The sequence below is a fragment of the Hippopotamus amphibius genome, chromosome 8 (genome assembly GCF_030028045.1).
Source record: "Hippopotamus amphibius kiboko isolate mHipAmp2 chromosome 8, mHipAmp2.hap2, whole genome shotgun sequence".
In the NCBI taxonomy this organism is placed as follows: Eukaryota; Metazoa; Chordata; class Mammalia; order Artiodactyla; family Hippopotamidae; genus Hippopotamus; species Hippopotamus amphibius.
Genome location: NC_080193.1, coordinates 41,610,477 through 41,637,590, shown reverse-complemented (window position 1 = coordinate 41,637,590; position 27,114 = coordinate 41,610,477). Strand labels below are relative to the sequence as shown.

The following is a 27,114-nucleotide window of genomic DNA, read 5'->3' as shown; positions in this document are numbered from 1 at the left end:
TTTTTTTTTTTTTTTTTTTTTGGCCACACCACGTGGCATGCGGGATCTTAGTTCCCGGACCAGGCATTGAACCTGTGCCCCCTGCAGTGGAAGCACTGAGTCTTAACCACTGGACTGCCAGGGAAGTCCCTCTACACCTTCTTTTGATGTTTCAGATGCTTTTTTTCCCATTGACATGAGCTGCCCTCATAATGTTGGTGCTTGGAGGGATAGGAGGCAGGAGAAGGAATTGGACAGAGAGAGGTGGGGGCTTGCCGGACAGAGAATTCAGGTTTGGGATCACGGCACTGAGGTTGGGACCTCAGTGTGAGGTCATTGTGAGGATGTGTGTGTTTGTGTGTGTTTGGGGGGGGGGGCGGTGTGCTCCCAGCCATGGTCAGCTGTTTGAGTTCAGGTACACAGAATGGGGAAGAGCTGTATTTATTGATCCAAGCCTGGACCAGTAGGAGAAAAGGAGAAAAGGTTAAGAGAGTTCATGTGCTCAATCAACAAAAAATCTTCTGGGGAGGCTGCAGTAAACAAAATAGCTGAAAGTTCTTGTCTTTCTGGAGTTTACATTCAAGGGAAAGGATACAGATGATAAAAAGGAGAAACAAACAAGCTAAGGAGTGTACTAGACAGCGTGAAGACAAAAAACAAAGCAGAAGAGATGATGGGTCTGTGAGTGGGAGTCGCAAATTTCAATAGTGTGGCCAGGGAAGGTGGCACTTTTTTTGTTTTGCTTTTTGTTTTTTTGGTTTTTGTGTTTTTGTTTTTTGGTCATGCTGCATGGCTTGTGGGATCTAAGTTCCCTGACCAGGGCTTGAACCTATGCCCCCTGCAGTGGAAGAGCAGAGTCTTAACCACTGGACCACCAGGGAAGTCCTGAAGGTGGCATTCAACTAAGACCTGAAGGGGGTGAGGGAGGGAATACGTGGATATCTGGGGAAGAGGGTCCTGCACAGCGGGAACAGCAGGTGAAAAGTCCCTGGGGTGGGAGAAGCCCCAGTGTATTTAAGGACCAGCCAGCAGGGCAGTGTGGCTGGAGTGAAGTGAGCCCGGAGGGAGCTGTAGAAGACGCAGTCAGAGAATTAACAGCGGCTAGACGATGGGCCCTGAAAGCACTGGACGTGCTTCAGCTCATATTCTGAAGTAGACTGGGCCATGGAAAGATTTTGAGCAGAAGAGTAACGTGAACTAACTGTCATGCTGTCAGGTGCTCTGGCTGCTGTGCAGAGGAAGGGGACCAGCTGGGGGCGATGGTACTGTCCAGAGGAGAGAGGACGGTGGCTCAGACTTCAGTGGGAGAGGACAGAGGTGGTGGGTTTGGAATATCTTTTGTAGGGATTCTGCTGATGGGCTGTGGAGCTGAAGATGCTCAGGGGAGGAAGTGAAGAGATAGGGGGTGGTGGTTGGCGGAAAGTGGTCAGATACTGGATTCAATGTGCCCACGCGGCTGAGGAATTGCTGGAGTGCGGAGCTGTCAGAGGGGAGGATGGTTGAAATGAAGACTTTAGAAGTCCCCACGAATGTCTCATTCTGGTTACGAATGCAGGAGCAGGAGCTGATGCCAAAGGAGGGAACTGAGGTAAGTGGGGTGTGTGTGTGTGTGTGTGGCCCCCATCTCCACGCTGTGCCCAGTGGTACAAGAGTGGGAGGGAAATGGCCACCACCTGAGTGGGTCAGCAGGGTCCTGGGGTGACAGCGTCTGCTGCAGAGGAGGGGAGGTGTGCTCAACAGGGTGGGGTTGGAGGCTGGGTGGTGCGGCCCATGGTCCCCATGGGCTGAGATGTCAAGGAGACGGGGGGGGTGGGGGTGGGGGGCTGAGTCTGGGGATGGGATGACCGGAAGTCCTGGGGATCCAGGCATCCTTGGCATCTGTGTGTCCATCTCCCTTCCCTGCAGCTGCTTTTCTCTTCCACATCAATCAGTCCCCAGCACGGACCCTCTGGTGATTCAAGGGCTAACATCACTGGTACGAAGTCCACGGGGGCCTGAGAAGCTGAGCTGTCTGTCCCTCTCCATTGCCTTAGTGTTGGGGACCAGCCAGCCACACCTGGTCCTTCTACTGCCCATTGAGTCCACGTCCCACTGCACAACATTTCAGAACCTCTGGACTCTCCCAGCCCTCATTTCAGGTATGAATCCTCTAAATTTGTCTTTTATGGTTGTTTCTTGTGTGTGGTGGCCCGGCTGGCTAGAAGGAAGCTCTTGGGAGGCAGAGATGCTGCACCACGCTATAGACGCTCCTGCTCAGCTATGGAGTTTAGGCCACGTCACCTCCTCTGAGAAGCCTTCCCTGATTTCTGCCTGGGGCTTGTGTGCTCCTTCCTCTATTCCTGCAGGGGCAGCAACATTTCTCGTAAATGTTTTAAGCTTTGAGGCCCAGAGCATATTCTTCTTTGTTTTATCGGTTCGTTTGTTTGTCTGCTTTTTTTTACAACCCTTTAAAAATGTACAAACCCTTCTTAGCTAGTTGACTGTACTGAAATAGGTCGCAGGCTGGGTTTAGCCCACAGGCTGTAGTTTGCCAAACAACTCGTCCAAATCGTCATTAAAATGCTTTGTGGTCGTCTGCCTCTGCACTAATGTTTGAGCTACTGGAGGGTGAGGATTGTTTAATATTTGACCCCTCACCATCTTGCACAACGCTAGGCAGATGGATAAGTGATGTTGCATAAAATATCCTCTGACAGGTCCCAACTGACTCTTTTATCACTTTTTTCTACACACCTGCCTCTCACGTGTTAAATAAATGACCTCCCTGAGAGTCTCCAAGTCAGCTATTAAACAGTCACTCCACAAATGTATACAAAGCTCCCAGTGACATTAATGGCTGTCATTAATTAAGTTCCTGGTTTGCAGCAGACCACTGTCGAGGTGAAGCCAACATCCTGTGAGTGTGCGTGCACGTGCACACCTGTGCGTGTCTGCACACACACACGTGCTCACCCATGTGATTCAAGCACAGACCACTCGGCCTCTGTGCATCCCATGGTCACACCGACGTTCCCTCCATGGGCCCAGCTCTCCAGCTGGATCAAGTGCGCTAATCCTTACCACTTCTCCAAGGACTTAATTCACTTAAAAGATCATATAATTGCATTTTCAGCATAATTAGGTACCTAATTACATGACTAAATGTCCTCGATCAGGCTGCATGTGTAAATAATGATGATGTCATTAGCCACACTTTGTTATTGGGTTTCCAGAAGGCTCATCACTTGGTGAAACAGGAGGCAGAAAATGTTTTCCTCCTCCCTTCGTGTGGTTTGCTAGGCAGGATTGGCAGGGCCCCGTGTTGTGTGTGGAAAGCGAGCAGGATGGTGAGGGCGGCGGGAGGTGGCAGGGGACTTGTGCTGCCCTGGGACTCAGTCAAAGCCTCAGGGAGAGCCTGTCAGATGAAGTGTTCAACGTCTGCAGACAGACTGCGGCACTTCCCCCCAGGATGTGCTAACAGGAGGCCAAAGTGACCCAGAGACGCAGGACCTTCAGTTCATGGACCCAAAAGGTGGAGATGGAGTGAAGGATCCTCAAAGGAAGGAAAGCGTATTCCTCCTCCACCCCCTGGAATGCTTTTCCTCCTCTCAAGTTAGGGAGGGGGCTGCACCAAGGGATGCTGTCTTCTTCGCACCCAGGGCAGAGAGGCGCTGACCTCAGTATTCCTATGTGTGCAGTGGGGCCATGAGAGAGCCTGACTCTGGGGGCGGCTGTGAGCATGACATGCGGTGATGTGCAGGATGGCGCAGGATGAGTCTGTGCACAATACACGTTAGCTGATGCTACGAGTGATACACTGTGATTTGTTTTTTTCTGCTGGAGTAGTGCTTGAAAAGAGTGCTAGAAAAGAGAGGGTGCATTCTGATCTAAATCCTGGGAGCGTGTTGCTTGGGGTGGTGGTAAAGAGAAGGGCGAATGCACATCAACAAACTGCTCTTTACAAAAATTGTCTGAAAGTGCTTCAAGAGGGCATCTTGTTGTGGATGAAGGGAGCATGGGTTGCAATGCCAGAGAAATACGGCTGTGAGTCCAGGCTCCTGCACTATGACGTGTGACCCTGTTGCATGGGACCCTCTCCAACCCTCAGCTCACTGATCTGTAGAGAAGAACACGCCTGCATGGCTCCCAAGGGGGTGGCACCCAACACATGACAGCTCTTCTTATTATCCCCATTTATTTGAGAATAGCTCCTTCTCTCTCTCTCGCTCTCTCTCTCTCTTACACACACACCCACACACACTTGGCCTCTGGATGCAGGGTCTCTGGGGATAAGGGCAGGGGACCAGTTCCCGCGACTTGGGGAGCAAGGAGTGCTTGTTTATCTCCCAAAACAGTTGGGCTCCCTGAGTACTTCCTCTGTGCTGTTAGCCCACTTTTGTCCTCTGGGTATCAAGGCAGGAAACGGGCTTCAGGAAGTCACCCGTTTACCTCCTCCTTTTGCCATCAGGCAATGGAGCTGGGGAGCTGCCCACCCTTGGTTCAAGCCCCTGTGCTGTCTTTGTGCTCGGGGAGGAAAAGCCTTTTCTCTTGACTGCTCCCGCCCCACAACCCCCCTGTCCCATCCTCCCACTGTTCTCCCAGCTGATGAAGATACTCTATAATATGTCTCAATCCATCACCCTGGCATATTCCTGCTCTGTCTTCCCAGCATCTCTCTCCCCTAAAGATCTTGTGATTTATGTTTCCTCAACATTAATCTTTTAAAAGCAAAGAAGCCATAAACACATACATAACTCTTCCTCCTGTCAGTTGAAATCCCACGACACAAATCAACTGCCATCTAAATTAAATGTTTCTTTCATAGAAAGTGATAAATGCCCTGGAGACTAATCAAAGAAAGCCAACAAACTTAGACTTTGTTTCACTTCATAATTTTGTAAGTGGTTTGTTTAAAGTTGTACAACTGGTTAACATCTATTGACCAGCAGGAATGGTGAGTTGCACCCTCCTGCTGTTTTAACACAGCCAATATAAACAGGATGCATTGCCCATCTTGCCTCATCAGGGATCTTAGCACCTCAAAACTGGGTTTGAAATCTAATACCGATTAGGGGGTGAAGGGTAAGTACAAACACAATTTACTATTCTATTGCACTGGTGAACTGATTTCTTAAGAAAATCAAGTATTGATAAGAAAGCAGAAACAGAGTTACCAAAAAAGACATTAGCCAGCTGCAGGGTTGGATCCATTTGAGTGATCAGGGTTAGGGAGGGACTCCCAGGTAAGCCAGATGGTCTAAGACAACATAGACTTCCAATAACTTTATCCTTATTAGCATGGGTGATTTTACACTGAAACAAATAGAATTTTTAATTTTACACCTTTCAAGTAACTATTTGGAATAGGAGAAGGAAGGAAAAAATATAAATGACTAAATTCAGTGCATCTTGAGTTTATTTTCCTGTCTTCCTCTTCCTTGTCTTATTACTTCTTCTACCATCACTATTGCATTCAATATCATTAGCAAACTTTATCATTCACCTGGTTGGTGAGTAATGAGCAATGAAGAGTCTTAAAGGTCAGGTTAGAGAAGCTGAGTCTTCTCTTGTAGGCAATGGGCATGTGAGAGATTTAGAAAAAGGGAATCTAGAAATTTTGTAGTACAGGGATGGAGAGAAGGAGAGCCTTCTCTCTTCCAAGTTTAGAAGAGCCCTTGGGAGCTACCAAGACCGGATCAGCATGGCACAGTGAGAGACCAACAGGGCTGAGAGTTGTGGACATGGAGAAGGAGGTATGGGTGTGAGGTGGGGGCTCCAAGAAGGCACACCTGGCAAGGCTGGGAGTCTCGAGAGTTAGAGAGTTTGAGGTTCTGGAAGGAATGTGGTTACAAGTTCATGAAGGAGACATCAGTGTGTTGGGGGTGGTAGGAGCATTATGAATATGGGCTTACTGTTTTGTATTTAAGTATATCCAGTTATTGAATCACTCCCACAATTACATCATTTAAAGTATTAAAAAATTAAGATGGGTTTCAGATTTTCAAATTTATACTAAAAAATAGGCTTTTCACCACTGTGGGAGGTATCCACGAGATAGATGGAAAGGATGAATAAGAAGGAAATCTCAAAAGCTTCCCTGAAGATGTGTTTAAGGCTGAAAATGCTCCATCTACTCAGAATTCTTTGCAGGGGCTTGAGACGGTGGGCTTGCTCACAGCAATAGCATAGCATCTCATGGGACCTTTCAAGAAACACCCATGTCCAGGCCCCATCCTCTTAGGGTTGCCAAATAAAATGCAGGATGCCAGTTAAATTTGATTTTTGGATAAATAACAACTCTATTTTTAGTGTAAGTATGTCCCCAATATGGCATGCCACCTCCACAGACTGTTCGGTTTTTTGTCAACTCATCAGATGCACTGTGAGTTTCCTAATAGGGATTCACCCACAGGAGAGCACTGGGGGCTCCCAGGCCTGAGCCCAGAGCCAGCCCAAATTCCCACACTATCATCTCACACGATCACATCCTGCCTGTCCCATGTCAGCCCCTTGGAGGTCACAAGGATTCCAGTTCTATCTTATGCCCCCAGTTTCTCGCTCATCTGTGCCCTCTGCCTGGAATGTCCACTCCACCTGGCTTATCTGATGAATGTCCACATATCAACCCACACACTGGTCCACCTCCACCCATGCAGGGCATCTGTTCTGACCTTCCAGGAGGAAGTGACCTCTTGTTTCTATGGAGAGACTCAGAAAACACATCAAAATAACTCTGGGGTAGAGGGAGGGCTGTGGTATCTTCCTACTGGTGTCCTGGCATTTTGCAAGGTGACTGGAACATAGAAGAGGATCATCAAAAGCTTGCTGAGTAAAAGCTTGTCCCCGCAGTCCAGTGAAATGCAGCAGGAAAAATCATCCAGATGAGTAGTTACAAAAGCAGGAGTATGGAACAGAGCACCTACCAGGTGCCAGGTGCTAAGACCATCCCTTGCCTTTATCTCCCCACACAGAACATTTACACACACTAGTCCTCTGGCTCTCGTGATCACCAATGATGCTTTGACTGATTCCAGGGGAGAGATTTAAGAGACCCCGCTGCTCCTTCCTCAGACACCAGCTCACGTGAGCAGCCACCCTGGCTGGCCCTCCTGCCCTGCCCCTCAGCCTGACCTTCCTCTGGCTTTCAGCATTTGTCAGCCTCGGTGTCTGGGGGAGGCTGGCTTCTCCATATTTCAGCTCTAATCTCAGGTCTCCAACTCAGTGTCCATTGCAGGGCTGACCACCTGTGTGGTCCTGCTTTCGGGACTTAAGATTCAGAAGCTGCTCCCCCCAGCAGTGCTGCCAACCCTTTCCATGAGGTTTGCTTTGACTGCACTCCTGCAGGTCATCTGAAGACAAGCTGCACCCCTCTGCACCCATCCTGCAGGCTCCCTGGGTGGCTGCACCTCCAGTCACTGGCCAGGGTGACAGGTGGCCCTGCCTGACCAGCCCTGCATGGAAGGCTACTGCCTCTGCCTGGTCTTGGAGGGACCTTCAGCCTCATATGCGTCCCTGGTGCATAAGGGCCCAGAGTAGAGGGCAGCCAGGAGGTCAGCTGCTTTTTAATGGGTTTGCTCTGTGCTGGGGCTTCACTTATATCATCTCACACTCAAGACGCATCTCACTCAGAACCCACACTCATAGGACAGCCACAAATCACCTGTACCTCTCATGAGCTGAACTCCCCTGAACAACCTTGCCAGCCAGGCGTGTCCACCCCTGCTTTAAATATGAAAAGACTGAAGCTCAGAGATAGCGGCCAAGGACAGAGCTGGGACTCAAGCCCAGAGTAAAGCTCTCCTGCTGACGACCCTGCTGCCAGCCCTGGCCCTGCCTCCCAGTGTAGGGTGGACCCTGGCAGCTGGTGGAGGAGAGATACCCTCCCACCTGTGAAACAGGGACGACCAGCCCATTTTATAGACGGGACAACTGAGGCCAGAAAGGCCAAGTCACTTGCCATGAAAGAGTCAGCTAGTCCAGTCTGTCCTACCCTAAGGACAGGAAGTTTTACAGTGACCCAACTTAAAGGAAAAGAAGTTAATGTTTGAAGGTAGAATTTCTGTCTTCAAATGGGGTGTGTGTGTGTGTGTGAGAGAGAGAGACACACAGAGAGAGAGAGAAGCTCTTTGATCTCCTCCAAATCAGAGCTCTCAGGAAGGGGGCAAGCAGCCTGAGCTTCTGGGGCTCGCAAAGCTGCTTCAAACTCACTCACACCACATCAGACCAAATGCCTTCACCACCACTCCACCCCTTTCTTAGTCTCAGTGTCTTATGCAGGAATTGGGAACAGTAGCACCTCACAGGGAAGGGCTCAGACCACACAGCTGATCCCCTTATGCCTCTGGGAGGAGCCGGCTCCCACTGCCATGTCCGGAGTCCCAAGGCCTTGTGGGGTCCTTTCCCCCACCAGCCTCTGCGCCAAACTTTTGTCCCCAGTTGCTCCCCATCAGGTCCTATTGCCTGGGGTCACCAGAAGTCAGCTCCAGTGTCTGAGAAAGTAAAGAAGCTACGTGGGTCTCACTGCCCGCACTCTGATGGATGGGGCCCTGGGGGCGGGCGGGGAGAGCAGCTGGTGAGCGCTGGGCCCAGGCGCACTCTATCAGCACCCGGCCTGCCCAGTGCTGGCACCAGATCCCCTGCCGCTGCCTGATAAGAGGCTCAGCTCTGCTTTCTTGAAACCGCCTGGAGCCTTATCAGAGGCAGGCCTGGGTGAAGGAGCCATTTCCATCAGCGTGAATAAAGGGAGGGGGAAAAACCCTGGAAGAAATGCCATACCTTTGCATGCAACACAGCCGAGCTGCGCGCACTGTGGCTGCAGGGCAGCACCTGGGCCACCCCACTCAGGGGCGAGGGGGAGCCTGAGCTGAAAGCAAAGAGGCGGCCTCCCTGAGGCTGCTGCTGGCCAGGTCTCCTCCATGTGTGTGTGAATGTGTGTGTGTGTGTGTGTGTGTGTCACAGGGTCAGGCCGTGCTTAAGCATGAAGCATTTCTCCCCTTAGATTTTATTTTTCTATTGAAGTATAGTTGATTTACAGTATTGTGTTACTTTTAGGTGTATAGCACAGTGATTCAGTTATACATATATATCTAATACATATATATTATACATATGTATATTTCAATACATACATATATGTGTATATATATTCTTTTCCAGATTCTTTTCCCTTATAGATTACTACAAAATATTGAATATAGTTCCCTGTGCTATACTGTAGGTGCTTGTTGGTTATCTATTTTATATATAGTAGTGTGTATATATTAATCCCGAACTCCTAATTTATCCCTCCCCACTTTCCCATTTGGTAACCGTAAGTTTGTTTTCTGTCTGTGGGTCTAGTTCTGTTTTTAAGTTCATTTGTATCTTTTTTTTTTTTTTTTTTAGATTCCACATATAAGCGATATCATATGACATTTGTCTTTCTCTGACACTTCACTTAGTGTGACAATCTCTAGGTCTATCCATGTTGCTGCAAATGGCATTATTTCATTCTTGTTTTTGTGGCTGGGTTAAAAAGCCCCTTAGATTTGTAGCACAAACAGCACCCGGCATCATGGGGGAGGATACTGCCTGCCTGTAGGTGAGCCTGTGGGATGCAGAGCTTGGAATTGAATGACACCTGGATGGCGGGGCTGACTCTGCTATGGGCTATTGGTGTGGCCTTGGGATGGTTATTTTATCCCTTTTCCAGGAGCACGCAGGATGCCGGGTTGTGTGAGGACCTCAGACCCCTCTTTTAAGCTGTGTATAAGAGCACTCCCCTCCCCAGTGGGCACATGGACAGCCCACCCGGGCACCTTGGCTTAGAGAGACTCAGGAGATGCTGACGCCCTCTCCACACCCTCCGCCCTCCAGCCTGTACCAGGCTGCAGTGCGGACACAAGGAGATAAGGAATGCGCCTGTGCGTTGGTATCTGGGAGCCGTTCCAAGTACAAACTGGTGCCTGGGTGGCCCAACTTCCAGCAGGGCTGTCCTGGAGGTGAGAAGCCAGTCACCTGAGTAGCATGTGGATTCTGGTGCTGGGATCACGTTATCTGAGGACAGGAGGCACCCAGGATACCCCTGGGTTGTGTTATGTGGTCCTGGTCACTTAACCGGACGGTTCCCAGAGCTGCTCAGCAGACTAAACACAACAGTGTGTAAATATTGAGCAGATGAAAATAACCTCTCAACCTCCGTTCCCGCCTTATGAACCTGGCTGCTAGTGGGACCAGTTGTATTAATTTGTGCTTCTGACGTGGGAGTTGCAGAGAGACTGAGGCAGTAAAGTCCTGGCTTCTAATCTGAGCTGTAGGACCCTGTGCTGGTCACCTCTCTGATCTCAGGGAGGAGAAGCCTGTGTTTCTAGGCTGTTCTTTCATCCCACCAGGGATGCAGGCACACAGGTGCACACACACACAGAGGCCGGCTTTCAGAAACCTTTCTGGAATTGCTGGTTGCATCTTCTGGGTGAAGCTTCTGGGTGAGGCTGAGGGTGGTGCAGGGACCTCCTTCCCCAGGCAGGTGGCAGCTTGGACCCCAGGAGTCTCAAGCTCGAGACAACCCTTGTCCACACCCTTTCCTGGTTCACTTCTCCACCCCTGCTGGGCCAGAACCTTCACCCCCGGGGGCTGCTCTGTGCCCTCTGCTGGGCTGTGACCCCAGGAGCTGCAGGAGAGGGGCCAGCGTACTCCACTCTGGCCTTGTGTGGGGCTCTGACCCGTGTTGTCATGCTTCCAGCTGGCCCTGAGGGTCCTGAGTGCCTGTAATGGCAGGTGCTAGGGGACCCACTTCCACACTCATTCCTTGTAAAGCCCCGCACGGTCCTGCAGAAAAGGTCCACCTGGAAGAAGCAATTTCAGAGAGGCTCTGAAAACCAGCCTTTGTGCATGTGTATGTGAGTGTGTGCACATGTGTGCCTGCATCTAAGGCATCTTTCAGGGCAGCTGAGAGCAAACAGGCACTTGGTGAAAGCTCCCCTGTCTTCCCCTGTATCTCAGGCACCGCTTGGGAGTTCTCTGTCATTCTCTTCCCTCCCTCTCAGCTCCCACCACATGTTGTGGCTCGCCCAGGGCCTTACTAGAGCATTAGCGAAGTTGCTAAAGGCCTTCTTGCTTGGAGTCTGAAGGATTCTGGCAGGGGACACTCAGGAAGGTGGCAGAATTCCAGCTGCTATAACAGGTGCTGGGAGACAGTTCCATTGTCCCTTTGCCACTTTACTTGTTGGACTTCATCTCCTAGTTACCAGTTACCATGCTCCTGTCCCCAGGGCACTGGCCCCTGTCAGTTCTTTGATCAGGCCAAGCCTGCTCCTACCACAGGGCCTTTGCACATGCCATACTCTCCACTTCTTGTACCCCATCTCGGATATTCCTGTTTGGCTCCTGGCTTCCTTTAGGTCTTTCCTAAACATCACCTTCCCCAGTGAAGATTCTCTTTAACATGGCACCCCCTCTCATCCCTCGGCCCTCTCTCCTTTCCTGGCTGGACTGTCCTCCCTGCACCTAGCACCATCTGGCCTACCGAGCACTCTACCCACATGTCTTGTGTCCAGCTGTCCATCCCCACTGGAACATGAGCTCCCTTCTGAGGTGACTGCTGGTTTGTCCGCTGTCACATCCTGATGGCCTGACACACAGTTGGTGCGCAAAACAGGCTCATGGACTGTGATTCCTGGGCTAAAATCTTGCTGGTGCTGGCAGCAGAGGCAAAGAGCATGGGTGTAGACTCAGGGAGACTACAGTTGAAATCAGGATCCACTATTTTATAACTGGTGAAATGTGGACACACTTTTCCCCCCTGAGTCTCCATATCCAATCTGAAAAGAGGGATAATAACCTCCTGAGATGGGGAAAGATGTCAATAAGTTGGATAAAGAAGATGTGGTGCATATACACAATGGAGTATTACTCAGCCATAAACAAGAATAAGATAATGCCTTCTGCTGCAGTCCCACTCCTGGGCATGTGCCCTGAAAAGACAAGATCTCTACTATGAAAGGATACATGCACCCCAATGTTCACAGCAGCACTATTCACAATAGCCAAGACATGGAAGCAACCAAAATGTCCATCGACAGAGGGATGGATAAAGAAGATGTTGTACATATAAATATATATATACACACACACAATGGAATACTACTCAGTCATAAAAAGAATGACATAATACCATTTTCAGCAACATGGGTGGACCTGGAGATTATCATACTGAGTGGAGTAAGTCAGACAGAGAAAGACAAATATCATATGATATTGCTTATATTCAGAATAAAACAAAATGATACAAATGAACTTATTTACAAAACAGACTCACAGACTTAGAGGGGGGAGGGGTGGGGATAGTTAGGGAGTTTGGGATTGACATGTACACACTGCTATATTTAAAATAGATAACCGACAAGGACCCACTGTATAGCACAGGTAACTCTGCCCAAGATTCTATAATAACCTAAACAGGAAAAGAACTTGAGAAAGAATAGACACATGCATATGTATAACTGAATCACTTTGCTGTACACCTGAAACTAACACCACATTGTTAATTGACTATACTCCAATATAAAATAAAAAGTTTAAAAAAATAAATAAAAATAAAAAATAAGTTCAGGACAATGCCCCCAGCCCAACACCTGCCTGGGTCCTGGTGAGAAGCCCTGTTTTCTGAATGCAGAGGGAGAGCTGGCTGGTCCAGGGGGAGCCTGTTTGGTGTGTGGTCCTTTTTCCTACACCTGCCCAGTTGGGGTAAGGATTTTCTGCAGGGCAGCAGCAGGGTGGCCAGAGGGCAAGGGAAGGTGAAGGCTACAAGAGGGACCCTCCCCTTGGCAGCCTGGGTGGATCAGGTCATGGGAATGAGGTACCCCGTCTGCACCCAGGTGAGCGGGGCCTGGCCTGATGGGCCTCCCTGGCTGCTGCCTGGTCCTTGGCCTCAGCTGTAGGACTTTCTTCTGTGGCTTCTCCTCCACCAGTGAGGCGATGGTTTCCCAGAAAGAGGTGCAAAGGGGCCCAGCAGGCTCTAGACCTAGAAGTCAAGCCACTGGCCACGCTCCTATTGGTTTAAGACAGTGATTCGCAAACTTTTTAAATAAAGGGCAACTCTGCCATTGTCCCATGGAAGCAGTCATGAGCATGTGGAAATAAATGGGTGCAGCTGTGTTCCAATAAAACTTTCTTTATAAAAACAGGTGGCAAGTGGATTTAGCCTAGGGGCCTTCGTTTGCAGACCCCTGGCTTAAGTCTCTGTGGCACTGAGTCTCTCTCTCTCTTCCCTCTCTGGCTAATATTTGCGTTGTGCTTGCCCCGTGCTAGGCCTGGGCCTTTGCTACATCTTCCCATTTAAGATGCCCATGGGGATGGAGCCATGAGTGGCCGAGTGGCCTGCACCTTGAATCCAGGTCTGTCATGTTTGCAGCCTATACTTTCAACCTGTGTGATCATTAAGTACTAGAATGCAGGCCACTGTCCACTGCTGTGGCCACTTTGTACAGATTCTGGAGTCTGGCCTCACCCAGGGCTCACTGCGTTCTGAACACCCTGTGAGTTTGAGGGGATGCAGGCACCAGGGCAGTGGAAACCAAAGAGGGTGAAGTCAGCATCCCAAGTTCACCTACACTGGTTAGTGGTGGGGTTTAAGACAGTGGCTGTTGAGGTGGCATGTGGGGTGGGGGTGGGGGGGTTCCACCTCTGATTTAAACCTTGCACAGGGTCAAGGCCATCTCTGCTGGTGAGGGCTGTGGCCTTGTCCTCTCTAACTGGGCTCTGGGTTATCTCTCCTGGATGGCTGCGCTGATTGGCATGGTCTGGTCACAAAGGGTCTCTCCAGGGAATCCTGAGCTCTGAGATGTTAGGTCCCAGAACAGGACAAGTGGCCTATCCAAGTGGTCACAGCCTGGCTATATGAAGGGCTTGCTCCGGGGAGGCCGGAGGAGGTCTGGGCGGCGACCTGCTGCGGTATGAGGGTCCCTGAGTGGAGCTGGCTGGCTCAGGAACTGAGTCAGAGGAGAACACCCACCCTCTGTTCATTTTTCCTCCGGGAGGGCCCCACTCAAGGGAGCTCAAAGGAGAACCATGGGGCCCCTGGGCAGGAGGCAGGGCGGTGAGAGGTTAGCCTTTTATCTGTGTAGACAGTCAGGCCTCTGTTCCCAGAGCACTAGGGCAAGGAGGGCAGGAACTCAGAAGATTATGCCTCCAGGGTGATGTGACCCCATGGCTTTCACCAAAAGCATAAAGGATGGTGAAGAGTTGGCCAGAGACCAGAGCCTCAGGAAATAAACAGCCCGGAAGTGCCTGTGAGTGGCAAACACAGCCTTCCAGGGTGTCTGAACTTTGAAGGGAAACCATGGGTCTCATCTGCCTTTGACTGCAATGTCCTCAGAGATGTATTCTGACTTCCTCTAGCATTGTTTGCTTTTGCAGTGAATGACAAACATCATTTCTCTCAATTGAGTTCTTTAAAAATAGCATGTTTCAGAAGATCTTTTCAGAAGCTCCAAGATTCTTAAATAGGACATGACCTAGGGGTAGCGACCAAAGCCCAATATAAATAAGTGGAGTTAAAAAGCCTATTGGAACCAACTTTCTTTCAGTCTTCCTGTGAAAGAGCATTTTGTTCTCCTTTGAAACTCCCCATTTCCTACACATACAAATGGTGGTGGTGAGCTGAGCTGAAAAGACAGGCTTGGGGCTGGAGCATCCGGGTCCAAGTAAGAGCCCTGCCACTCACAGCCTGTCCTGCGTCTGGAAGATGGAGGCGCCATCCACAGACCCGACTCACAGGGAGGGATGAGGGCGATGAGGAATAAACACTACGAACCAACATTTGCTCAGCGCGTATGACACGCCAGACCATCCCTGCTCACAGCAGATACCCCATACGCTTTCACTATTTTTTGTCTTTTTACATCCTTGCAACTTGTCTTAACTTAAGTCATTTCCCCAGAGTTAGAACATTCTCAACAGTCAACACCGGTCTGTGAACTAAAATGCTGCAGCTATATCAGTAAACAGAGGATGTTGCAGCCATCAAGCCATCACATTACAGCCACACCAACGGTGAGCCCTGAGGGAACTCAGGATGGAAACAGGATGCCCGCCATCTAGCAGTCAGCCTCTGTAGCCATCCCCCCCCCGCCCCCCGTCCCCACCAAAGATGCCCCCTAAGGAGACTCAGGATGAGAAAGCACAGGATGCTGGGCCCAGAGAACTAAGACGGATATCAAAGGAATCATTTCAATGAGTCCAGACTCTTGCATCTTCCCACACATAGAAAAGTGTTAAATTCCTTAACTTGAGATATCTGGTTTTCTTTGATTAACAGTAATCTTTTGATGTTCTGGCTACCTGATCTTTTGTTGCAAAAACTCCTATATATCTTGGCTCCCCACCTTGCCTCTTTGGAACCGTTTCTCAGAATCATCTGGAATACTGTGTCCCCGGCTTAAGTCCTCAGATTGGTCCATCGAATAACACATAACTCAATTTTCCAGGTTGTGCATTTTTTTTTCAGTTGACAGGTCACTGACAACTTCTTTAAGCACAAAATCTTAATTCAACAAGATAAACTTGTATCTAGTTAAGGAGAAATTCACCATAATTTAATATTAGCTATCAATGTTAGCTAATTTTAGATAGCAATTTATGTTTGAGAAATTATTTTACTTAAGGTATTCTCTAAATATCTAGATGTCTATTTAGCTATGAAGCATCACAAGAAGACACACAGGCAATTTGATCTGAAACCTGAATTCGTGTGATAAGAAATTTCTCACTAGGAGGATGGGATGTTTTTTATCCCTGTCATGATGTGTCTTGCTGCCCCAAGAAGCCCAACGATGTTTTGAGGGCAGGGATCTTGTCTTAGACATTCTTTGTCTCCCCCTGACTCCCTAGGGCAGATGATAGGATGGACACATCATAGGTTTCTGATGAACCATAGATGTACATGGTGGTTAGGAAACATTTGTGGATAAATTGCTTTCCTAATGAAATTATCCATCTAGTTTCCTTTCTAGCTTTTCAGATTTTTGTAATGGAGACTTGAAGTTTGATAAGAACCTTCCTCAGGGAATTAATTGGTAAAGTGGTTGACAGCTGGGTATACACTGCAGTCTGGCTGTAGGTAAATAATTTAACCACAGTGAGAGCATTTTAAGACTTCAAGTGATGGAAACTTCTAATACGGAAGGATCCTCCGAGGTACAAGCCCCAAAACCTCATCACTGACGACAAACAGTGACCAGACATCAGGTGACCATCCTGGGAGGAGGCACCAGCCAGAAGGCTGCAAACTGGGTTACATGAAGACCTCGGTGTCCAGCAATGACTCGAGAGTGACCATCACAAGGCGGCCCTGGGGTGGGGTCACCAGGCCTCTTATCCCCAACTCCACTCCAACAGATAGGCTTCTATCGCTTTCATATTTCCAGACTTCATCTAAGAATATATTATGTAGAAATGTCATTTCCCCTGAAAAGAACTGCAATGGAGATTTGTCGCTATGACAGTGTTTTTTAACATGTGTGTTTTTCAGGGTAGAAACCCCAGGTGGGAAGCCACTGCTTTTGGAAATTCAGGGATGGGTGGCCTTCATTCCTTTGGGTCGCTCTGCAGTCCCAGAATCAACATCACCCTATCCTGTCCCCACTTACAAACCTGATGAGTGAGTTTCCATGGCAGAAACAGTGCACTCCCTAAAGGAAGCAGAGACCTGCACTCCACATACTACATCTGGCTGTGTAAACTCTCCTAAGTTCTCTGAGCTTCACTTTATTTACCTACCAGAAGAGGCAAGCAGTGCCTGTTTTATTTAATTTAATTTAATTTAATTTAATTTAATTTTTTTGAAGTATAGTTGACAATGTTGTGTTAATTACTGATGTATAGCAAAACAAATTAGTTATACATATATATATATATACACGTAATCCTTTTTTAATATTCTTTTCCATTATGGTTTATCAGAGGATATTGCATATAGTTCTCTGTGGTATACAGTAGGAGAACAGAGTGGTGGTTGCTAAGGGGGAGGGGGTTGGGGGAGGGATGGAGTGGGAGGTTGGGGTGAGCAGACGTAAGCTTTTACATAGAGAATGGATAAACAGCGAGTAGTGACTCTTGAATGAAGAAAGGAACTAGATTTGAATGTGCCTAGCAAAGGAGAACACAAGGCAGGAATGGTCCTACGGCTAGTGATATTTCAACAAAAGACAACGCTGCCAGCCCGGGGTGGGTCTATGGTAGAGGCATTCCAGGAATCGGCCAGCAATTGGTGGGGGCGTTATTCTCTCCTGGTGCCCTTGCAGGGACCCTGAGAGGCAGCTGCCCTCTGCCTCCTTGGGGATGAGTGGGACGTCTGTGTGGGTTGTCCTCAGCTGGCAGCACTTGCATGGTCACAGCCCAGCCCTTGTGGGCCACGAGGAGCATTTCATCAGCAGCTGCTCGGCCGCCAGGTGGGGGCTCGCGGAGGAGGGCGGAGCCAGCACAAGTGGCCCGGGTGGGGCGGATAAAGAAAGGCCTTTTCCTCTGAGGCAGGAGAGTGACCTGAGGGCCGCATGGAGCTGAGCAGAGGGGCAGGAGGCCGTGGGAAACCCCCTCCCAGCATGGTGGGCTGCTGCAGCCCAGAGGCGGAAAGACACACCTGGCTTGAGGCTGAACAGTGCAGTGATGCCCAGGGGGAACGACCTCTTTGAACCTCAGTTTCCATATTTCTAAACTGGAGTTAATATCTGCATTTGGGTGACATCTTCCGGTTGAACAAGGTACCATGTGTATCCTCCCTGGGTGTGGCCAAGTGCACTCCCCACCCTGCCTGTGCACCTGGGCTAAGATACACCATCCAGAGTGATCCGTGCAACCCCAGCAGGCTCTTCGTGGCTCCCCCCCGGGCCCCCCGCTTGGTGGCCTCCGTACACTGAGGTCCTCCCTCTTTATCCCTGCTGGGGTCTCTTTCTGAACTGCCTTCCAGCTGTCGCATGGCTGTCCCATGGGTACCTGAAAGTCACCTCTGCTCTAGAGAGAATCTTCCTATATCCCTCTTCTTGGTCTTGTATATACACTTGTACAATGGACAGGAATTGCTTCTTTCATAGTGAAACAGGGCAAAGGAAACTGATTTTAAACATTGAAGTGAAGAACAGCCTAATTTCATGGCCGAAAAAGGCAAGAGGATAAGAGAAATACAGAGATAGAGACAGAGAGAGAGAGAGAGGATTTCACTGGTGGTCCAGTGGTTAAGACTCCATGCTTCTACCGCACAGGGCACAGGATCCATCCCTGGTTGGGTAACTAAGATCCTGCTTGTTGTGCAGCCAGAAAAAAAAATTAAAAAAAAAAAGAGAGAGAGTCCTGGGTATCCTCAAGCATTTCCTTTTGATTCTCGAAATCTCCCGAGGGTAGAGGCAAAGAGCAGGCCCAGGGCAGCCACTGCAGCTGCTCAGCCTAGGGGCCCTGCCATGCTTCTGGTGGGCAGGACTGCTGGGGCTGGGGGAGGGGTAGGATTCCAGACGGAAGCTATGCAGAGGAGGGTCAGGACTCTGGGCGCTGGGCAGAGCTGGGGAGGGAGAGCAGCCATGCAGGGACCGGTGGGCACCTGGCCCCGGGGCCTGGATGGGCTGAGCCACAGCCAAAGGGTGGCCTTCATGGGCCTAGGTTCTCTGCCTTCCTGGGTTCCTTTTCCCCCCAAATATTAACAATTGTATTTTAAAGGGACAGTGATATACAGACAAATGCAAGGTTTAGTGTTAAAAGTTCATTTTTCTCTTTTGATTTGAAAAGAAACAAAACTTTTCTGTGGTTCTCTAAAAGCTCTAAGCACTCTGCCTCATATGCAAGGTGGCCCTGGCGGAGCCCCTCCTAGAAACACCCGCTGTGTGTGATCCAGGGGTCTCGGTTCTCAGCAAGTCACGTTGCCTCTTGAGTTTCTGTATCATCACATGCAAAATGGAGATAAAAATACTTGCCGTAGGGCTGCTAGAGGGTGAAATAAGATAACTTAAGCAGAGTGCAGCCGACTTTCTACACTCTGAGTCAGGGAGACAGTTGGTCAGGCTAATTTACAGAATTTGTAGAAAAGGAAAGAAAAAAAAAAGTTGTAAAATTTTAGGAAATGATGGCTCGGGATTTTCAGCCAAAGCTGAAATGAAATCACTGAAATGAGAACTTTGGCAGAAGCTGAAGAGGGCCAATGAAATGACAAGTCAGTCCCAGGGCACGACAAAAGCAGAGAAGGCCTGGCTTCCTCGCAAGAGTTCAAACACAGGGTGGAGCCTGGGAAGGGCGAGAAGGGGGCCCTCCCAGGAGAGACGGGAGGCCCAGCTCTGTGGCAACATCAAGGGAAAGAGAACAATGCTGGAGAGAGAAGACATTGAAAGGTGGGAGGGAAGGGGCCCCACGTGCACAGAGGCTGGGGTGCACAAGGCGTGTTGGGTGGGCACAGGTCAGTGAGCTGAGCCAGAGGCCACTGTGACCCACTGAGGGGGCCGGGCTTACACACGACTGCGAGAGGATGCAAGTGTATATGGGACCAACAGCATTCTGTGTAGACCAGGGTTGTCTACACTGGTTGGGCCTTCACCTCTCTCCCTCCATCCATCCCTCCCTCCATCCACTCATCCATCCATCCACCCCTTCCTCCATCTATCTATCCATTCATTCATGAGGTTTTTAAGGAGGCTACTCTTTCCCAAACAGCTGAGACCCCTATTGTTAGGCGGCTGGTATTCAGGTGAGGCTGGAGGAGCAAGGGCGGTTCTCCTCAGGTGCTAGGTAAGGAGACTGAACTGCAGAGGATAAACGTTTTGCTCAAAGTCACATAGCTGGTGGGGGAGAACACATGCTCTCTGCTACTCTCCGACCACTTTGCCCACTCTGATAAATGCCAGAAGGAGCAGATGCCTTGGAGGCAGCTCTCCTAGCTCAGAAGGGAACAGCATCCCAGGGCTATTGCAAAAGCAGCTCCCCTGTTGGATCTGAGGGCCTTGCCCATCCAAAGCCTAAGGACTGGGGCAGTCTGGACCTCCTGTTCTTTGCATTATTTTCAGTGGCAAATGATCAAACAGGGACAGGAGTTGGGCGCGCGGAGGGAGCTGGGCAGTGGAGAGTGAGCCAGAACTCACTGAGGACGCTTCAAGCACTCAGGCAGGGACAGTGATGCACATGGACCAGGCACTATACTAGTTTTATCTCTGAAGTGAGACTCAAAGGGGCCAGCGCCATGTTCAAAGCCACAGCCAGGTCAGAGCCGGTCCACATTCAAATCCAAATCCTGAACTCCAAAGCTGGTATTCTAAACCTCCTCCTCCAAGCCAGTTGAGGTCAAGTGTATTTGCACTAAATGCCTTCAAAAAGTACAGCAGAGGGAGCTGAGCTTGAAGCCCCTATTTGCTAAAGGCTGTGTGTACAGTTCTAGTGAGAGTGTTTGGCGAGCATCTCAAGAGAAAAGGCCTTTCACAGCCAGTGGTCTTTGCTGCCCGGTGAACACAGAGGTCACAGACTGGAATCCAACACAGAAGGCAGGCAGGCAGGATGGTTTACCTGGTTTTGACCCAGCAAACCACAATTCCCTTCATTTTAAGACACTCCTGAGAATACCTGTGCTCACAGCTATGGGTAAAATAGGAAGACTCTCCATTCCAGGGTCCAGGGGGGAAGTGCTGGGGCCCAGGGTCAGCTGGCAGCTGCATACTTGAACCCTTATAAAAGTGTGCATTATATGAAGGAGGAAAAGAGTAGGAGGTTCCAGCTGTGCTCCCTACAAGTGACGTGCCAGTCCATCCATCACAGTGGAGATAAAATGCCTTCATTGGGTGTGGCAGGAGCAGTGAGATGACGGAGCATCCTTGCTCATAGCTTGTCCCTCCCAAGGGCCCCCAGATGTGAGCCTCCTTCCCTCAGAGACCTGGCAGGGGTCACGGGTGTGTCCGCAGAGCCCCAGAGAGGATGCCGGCCACAATGTTTTGGTAATAAAAGAAGGGAGGTGTGGCAGATACAAGACAGACTATAATAAAAGCGTCATAAAGAGTTATTCATCACAGTTGTTTTAAATTCCCAGTCTGATAATCCCACATCTCTGCCATGTCTGGTTCTGGTTCTGGCTCTGGCTCTTCAAACTCTGTGTTTTGCTTTCTAGTATGTTTTGTAATTTTTCTTGGCAGTGAGATGTGATGTACTGGGTAAAAGGACCTATTGTAATGGTGTGGTGAGGTGTGGGGGAGGGGAAGCACCCTATGGTCCTAAGATGAGGTCTGTCTTTAGTAAGCCCATTCCTCTGCACTGTGAACTTCACAAGTGGTCCTCACCTCAATGTTTTTTTCTCCAGAATGGCTAGCATGGGCTGGAGTTGGGTATTTCCCTTCTCTCAGGTCAGTTATGCTCTGATAGTATCCCAGTGGTAGACTCTGGTTAACTAGTTTCCCTGAGGCCAGACCTTGTTATGAACAGGTGCACTGGTCCCCTCCTTCCTGCCAGAAACTCAAGAGGACTTTTCTCCAGTATGTGCCTTGGGAACCTGCTCAAACTCCAGGAGATGGATCTCATGATATTGTGGTGCGGGGGTGGGGGGGGGGCTCCCAATGACTGGGCCCCCCTGGAGTCTTTACTCTCAGAAGTGTCCACACTGAGTCTCCTCCAGCAGTTCATCAATCCTAAAGAGTCATAAATGAGAGCTGGAGAAGATGTCAGGCCGGGAGGAAGGGCAGGGATTCAGAGCCAGGCAGGTGGGCAGCCAGTGATGCTCTGATGCACCAGGCGATGCAGGCAGGTGGCTGTCTGTGACCGCAGGGAATGGGAGCACAGCCTCTCAGGTAGCTGAAGGAAGGGTGGCGGGAGCTATATGAGGCTCAGCCTGTGAAGGAGCCCAGCATCTTGGGCTCAGGCTCTCGCCTGCATGCTAGAGAACTGGCCCTTGACAGTATCTGCCGTTGGCTAAGATTCTGCACACTGACATTTGTTCTGAAAGGATGTTCTCAAATTAAAGTTTATAATGACTAAGGGCAGGAAGTGGTGTTCCTGAAGAAGTTCAGATTATAAAATGATCTGAAGGAAACCCTAAGCAAAGGATGGGGAAGGGCATGAGGGGGAGGGGCGGGGGAAGGAGGGAGAGGATGAAATACCCAATCGGTGCTGGGTGGGAGGGAGAGCTAGGTGGTGATGGCTGGGACCCAACAGCATCATCTTAGAATTTGTTTTGCTTTGACTTTCTGTCCATTTCAATTTATTATTTACTGTCCTCCAAGTTCTGGATTAGGAGCTACTGAGCGGATGATTTTTAAAAGGAGCTTTTTGTCTTTGGAGGGGACACAGGCCTGGGAGCGTTGGCCTTTGGGTGGTCTGTGCAGCCAATTGTTTGTGTCCCAGTTGCTAGCTAAGCACCTCTCTGAGCTAGCCCCGAGTGACAGGGGGCAAGTGGGGTCACAGAGCTTCTTGGAAGTCAGGGTTCCTAGAAGGTGACAGACTCAGAAATCTGTCTGGCCTGCAAAGTGTCACCAAGGCCAGTGTGGGTGGTTTTCTAGTGTCGGGACGGCCCAAGGTGGCCTTAACTGACCAGCAGGTGTAGGTGTGTGTGGGGAGTGGTACCCAGAGAGCTTGGGGGTCTGAAGCAGGCAGGTGTGAAGGTGAAGCTGGAGGGATGGGGTGATCCAGGCATGGAGGGGGGCCCTAGGGGACAGCCTGAGCTGGCAGGTGGCAGGCAGGGTGGAGGGCAGCAGCTGGCCCGGTGTGGGTCAGGCCTAACCACAGAGAAGGGGGTGATGGCGGGCAGCCGTGGGCTGAGGTTGGACCACAGGCCTGGCTGAAAAGCTGCGGTGTGGTTGGCAGGTTCTGAGTGTTTGCACAAAGTCACAGCCGTGACTTCCTGGGCATACTTCTCACAGTGTGCGAGGGCGGTGGAAGGCCCTGCCTGGCACACAAGGGGCAGCAGGCTCACGTGCACCCTAATGCCCCCCCCTCAGGGTGGCCTGTGTTGGCTCTGGGGTCTGACAGCCTGTGTCCACAGCCTGGCTGTGCCCTTGGGACCTGGGAGCCCTGGTGACGGTCATCATCCCCCAGACTCCAGAGTTTCATCTGCAAAACAGGGAAGAATATGCCTGTGAGACCAGGCTGTGGAGGAGGGACCCGTGCAAGGCTGGACCACAGGCCTTGGCAGTAGGTACTGACGTTGTTCTTACGTTGTCAAACACAAACCCAGCTGCTGTCCACTAGCGAGACTCCCGGAAAACCAGCACCTGCAGGCCAGGTTTGCTTTGATAGGTTCTGTTAACAACAACAGCCGAAAATACCACTACCACTGGGCATGGCGCCAGTCCCCTCGTCTCTTGTTCACCACGTGACTCCTGCATAGTAGCTGTTATCATTCCCACTTTACAGATGAGAGAACTGAGGCTCCAAGGTGTCGTGCACCTGCCCAAAGCCAGTAAGTGTTGGGGATGGGATCACATCTGGTCTGACTCCACAGCATGTGTGGGGATCTGGTCCACCGTCTAACTCGCCATGAGAGAAAGGATATATCATTTAACTTCTGGGGCGTGTTTCCTCCCTGGGGGCAGAGGACCTGGTAGGAAGTGGGCAAAAGGCATATAAGGTACTTCCTAGCAAAATGAATACAGTATCTTAGAGAGGTACAGAAACACGTGTAATTACAGAGGCACACTAAAAAGTGACAACATGGTTTACTCTTCAGATTGGCCAAGATAAAAACCACACAGTGTGAAGGAGGATGTGGGGAAATAACGATTTTCATTGGCTATTGGTAAGTGTTAGAAATTCATGTGACCCTTTGGAGGGCATTTTTTCAGTATCTACTGAAACATTTTAAATGTACATACTCTTCATCCCAGAAATTACATTCTGGGGGAATTTATCCTAAAGGTATATAAACACATGCATGTAAAACCCTACTTACAAGGATTGGCATGGCAGCACTGTGTCTGGTTAAAAAAAGAAATTTGTACACAACCCAAATGTCCATTTGTGGGGGAACTCATTAAATAAAATAACCAATTCATTTATATATTCACATTATGCAGCCCCGGAACGATGAGTCTATATATGGTGATAAGGTATCATCTGTAGGATACAGTCTTATGAAAAAAAAAAGATGAAGTCAAATATATGTTTCATTTTGTAACTGGAAAAGTAATTGTATATACATATAATACTTCTAGAAGGATTCTCATAAATGGATAACCTTACTGCCCTGGAAGTGGGAAGAAAGTATCCTTTTTTATCATGAACTCTTCACACATTGTTTAAATTTGTTTGTTCTGTTTGTAGCTTTTGCTTATTGGGCCTGTTGTGTTTGCTCACTCTTTGGAAGGTTTCAGTTGGGGTCTCAGAAGGGCATTTGATGGACTACATATCTGTCACCCAAAGAGGCAAACTGACTTGACTTGCCAGTCTCTGTGCTGGTGAAGGGCCTGTCTGGTCTCTCCCCATGGTGGATGGGCACATGTGCTCCCACCGCAAACACAGAGTGCCTCTTACCCCACACTCCTGTTTCCCAGGGGGCACTGCAAGTCCCCAGAAATAACCTGCCCAACTCTGGGCACCCTTGGAAGGTCCAGCTGCTGGCTGTGCCAAGGCCATGTGACTCTCAAAGCCACAGATATCTGGAGGGGTTGAGCAATGGCTGTGATGGAATTTCATTTGGCACTGAACGCAATCCTCCCTGCTTTTGCCAGAGGTGGCACATTCTATATAAAGCTGCCAGGCCTCTCTATCTCCTCGCTGAGCCTGACCCCTTCCCTCCAAGGGCAAGGCGATGGATTTCTGCACATGACTCCTCCGCAATAATTGTGGCCTGTGGGCTTATGGGAGTTGGCTGAACCCTGCTGGGTAGGGGAGGCCTGACCAAGAGGGAGCAAAGGGTTCCTCTCTGTTCTAACCTCTGGTTCTGACGGGCAGTGATGTAAACTGAGACAGGATGTGGACACATCCTGCCTGAGTTAATGACGAGAAATGGAGCCCTGTGGTTCTCCCACGGCAGAGATCCTGCTAGAAAGTAAATCCTAAGGGTAATCTGGAATGGTATCCAAGTAAGGGCTGCATTCCCATCAGTTCCGGAAGGGAAGTGTTTGCAGTCATTGGTCAAGGTCTGAAACTTGAATCCTGGAGAACTGCTGGTGGGGGGGTGGGGGGGGGTGGAGGGTGGGGGGTGGGGAGTGGGAAGAGTGGGGTGATCAAGGGCAGGGGCAAGGCACCCGAAGCAAGCCTGTCCTCTCCAGACTGGAAGGCCTATATGCCCGCACTTCTCGATGCCTGAATTGGAAGGATTACAGTGCCTCCCCCCTCAACCCTGGTCCCGACACACACACACTCACACTCACTAGTGTCTGACTCACCCTCACAGACACGTACACACATGTAGACACTAACTCACACGAGCTCATGAATCCACAGTATGATGTAAAGTGAAAATAACGATGCCTGACGTTTACCAAGCACTTAACATGTGTTCATCTCTGTGCTGAGCCACCGAGGTGCACTAGAGTCCCTGACGTGCACTGAATTCTCACAGCCCAAAGAAGCACACACTATCCTATTATTTCCATTTTGTGGATGATGAAACTACAGCTTAGAGAGGTTGGCTTGCCTCAGGTCCTTGTAATAAGTGGCACACCCGGTCCCAACACAGGCAGCAAGGCCCTGAGTCCAGGACTCAGCTCTGGGCACACCCAGAACACACTACACACCCTCACCCGCACACAGGTGGCCCTGTACACACAGAGGAACAGAGTATGCAAATACAGACCCAGCCGCACTCACCCAGGCTCAAGTTTGCCGCCTAAGGTCACAGGTTTTTTTTTTTTTGAAGACTTATAAACCCATGTCATGATCATATTAATTACTTAACGTGATTACATTATAGACTCAGAACGTATCCTCTCTGACAGTTTCATAGATCAGACCTAGCCAGGGTGGGGACAGGAGGGATCAGCATTCTTTTTTTTTTTTTTTTTTTAATAAATTTACTTTTTTATTACAAAAGCCCAGTGGTGGGGGAGGCGTGGGGGGAGGCCCAGCAGTGTTTTCGAACATTGCTTTTGAGAGTCACAGAGAATCTGGCCGATTTCCTGTCCACAAGAAAGCATGTGCTGGTTTTAAAAAGAAAGAAAACAGGCTCGGAAGAATTATAACCGCCCCTACGGTCAAGGCGAGCGGATCCCTGCAACATCTGCGTGAGCCTTGTTCCCGCCCGGCCCGGGTTGAGAGTCCGCGAGTCGGCAGAGTTAACTCAAGAGTTTCTCCGAACGCGCCTCCACCGTCCTGCGCGGGCAGCCGCGGAAAACAACTGTGCTTTCTCTCCGCGCTGGGTACGGATCTACCGCTCCCTCTTTCTTCTCTTCGAGGAAAAGTTCTGGCCACAAGCACTTCCCCATCACCACACAAAGAATCAGAAAGCCAGCGGATGGCCGCGGGGGCGGAGGTGGCCTCTCCAGGCCCAGGGCGCGCGGAGCCCGTGCACCAGGCTCGGGGCTCTGGACCAGGACCCCGCGATACCCGGGGACGCTGTGATGCCCGAGACCCCGCGATGCCCGGGAACGCGGCCGGGCGTGCCCCTCGTCCCCCAGGAGGCTGGGCGCGCGGCCGGAGCCCCGGGGCCCCTTGCGCACAGCTCGGCCCCCGCGGACCCGTCTTCCGGCGGGTACTCACCTTGGCGGGGCGTGGGCGGCGGCGGCGTCGTGACCTGGGAGCTGTTCATCGCCGACCGATGCGGGGCGCGGCCCGGGGAACGGTGGCAAGGGTCGCGATCGGCTGCTCCTGACCCTCAGCAGCCGGGAGGAAGCGGCACCTGTGTCACGCTCCTCGGCGCGGCCCGAGGGGAGGGGCTCCGGCCCGGAGATAGGCAGACTTCATTTAGTTTTTTTCTGCAGACTTGGCTGGTGGGGATTCCACCCTTTTTTTTTTTTTTTTTAAACGCAGACTCCCGCCCACTTCTGAACTCTTCTGTGCTCCGACTTTCCTGCGCAAGAATCACATATTTCTAACTAGTTTCTGTTTCCATCTGCAGCTACCAGATACAGAGGTTGTGGTTGAGAGCTACCTCGTGTGTGTGCTGAAAAACTCCCATCTGTGACATGATGGCCTGCCCCGCCACCCTCCGGGACGGTGACCAAATACGGCCAGACCTGCGTTTGAGCCTGAGCAGGTCCTTATGCGCCCTCGCAGAGCCGCAGAGCTTTCGTG

General features: G+C 50.2%; 1 protein-coding gene across 1 annotated transcript in view; it reads right to left on the bottom strand.

The window, feature by feature from the left end:
* Positions 1 to 26,690, bottom strand: part of GYPC (glycophorin C (Gerbich blood group)) — a 43,637-nt gene extending 16,947 nt beyond the window's left edge. The window contains exon 1 of the mRNA XM_057743819.1: positions 26,581 to 26,690. Coding sequence (XP_057599802.1) covers positions 26,581 to 26,629 — 49 coding nt within the window. The 5' untranslated portion in view covers positions 26,630 to 26,690. The remainder of the gene's footprint in view (positions 1 to 26,580) is intronic.
* Positions 26,691 to 27,114: the final 424 nt, after the last annotated feature.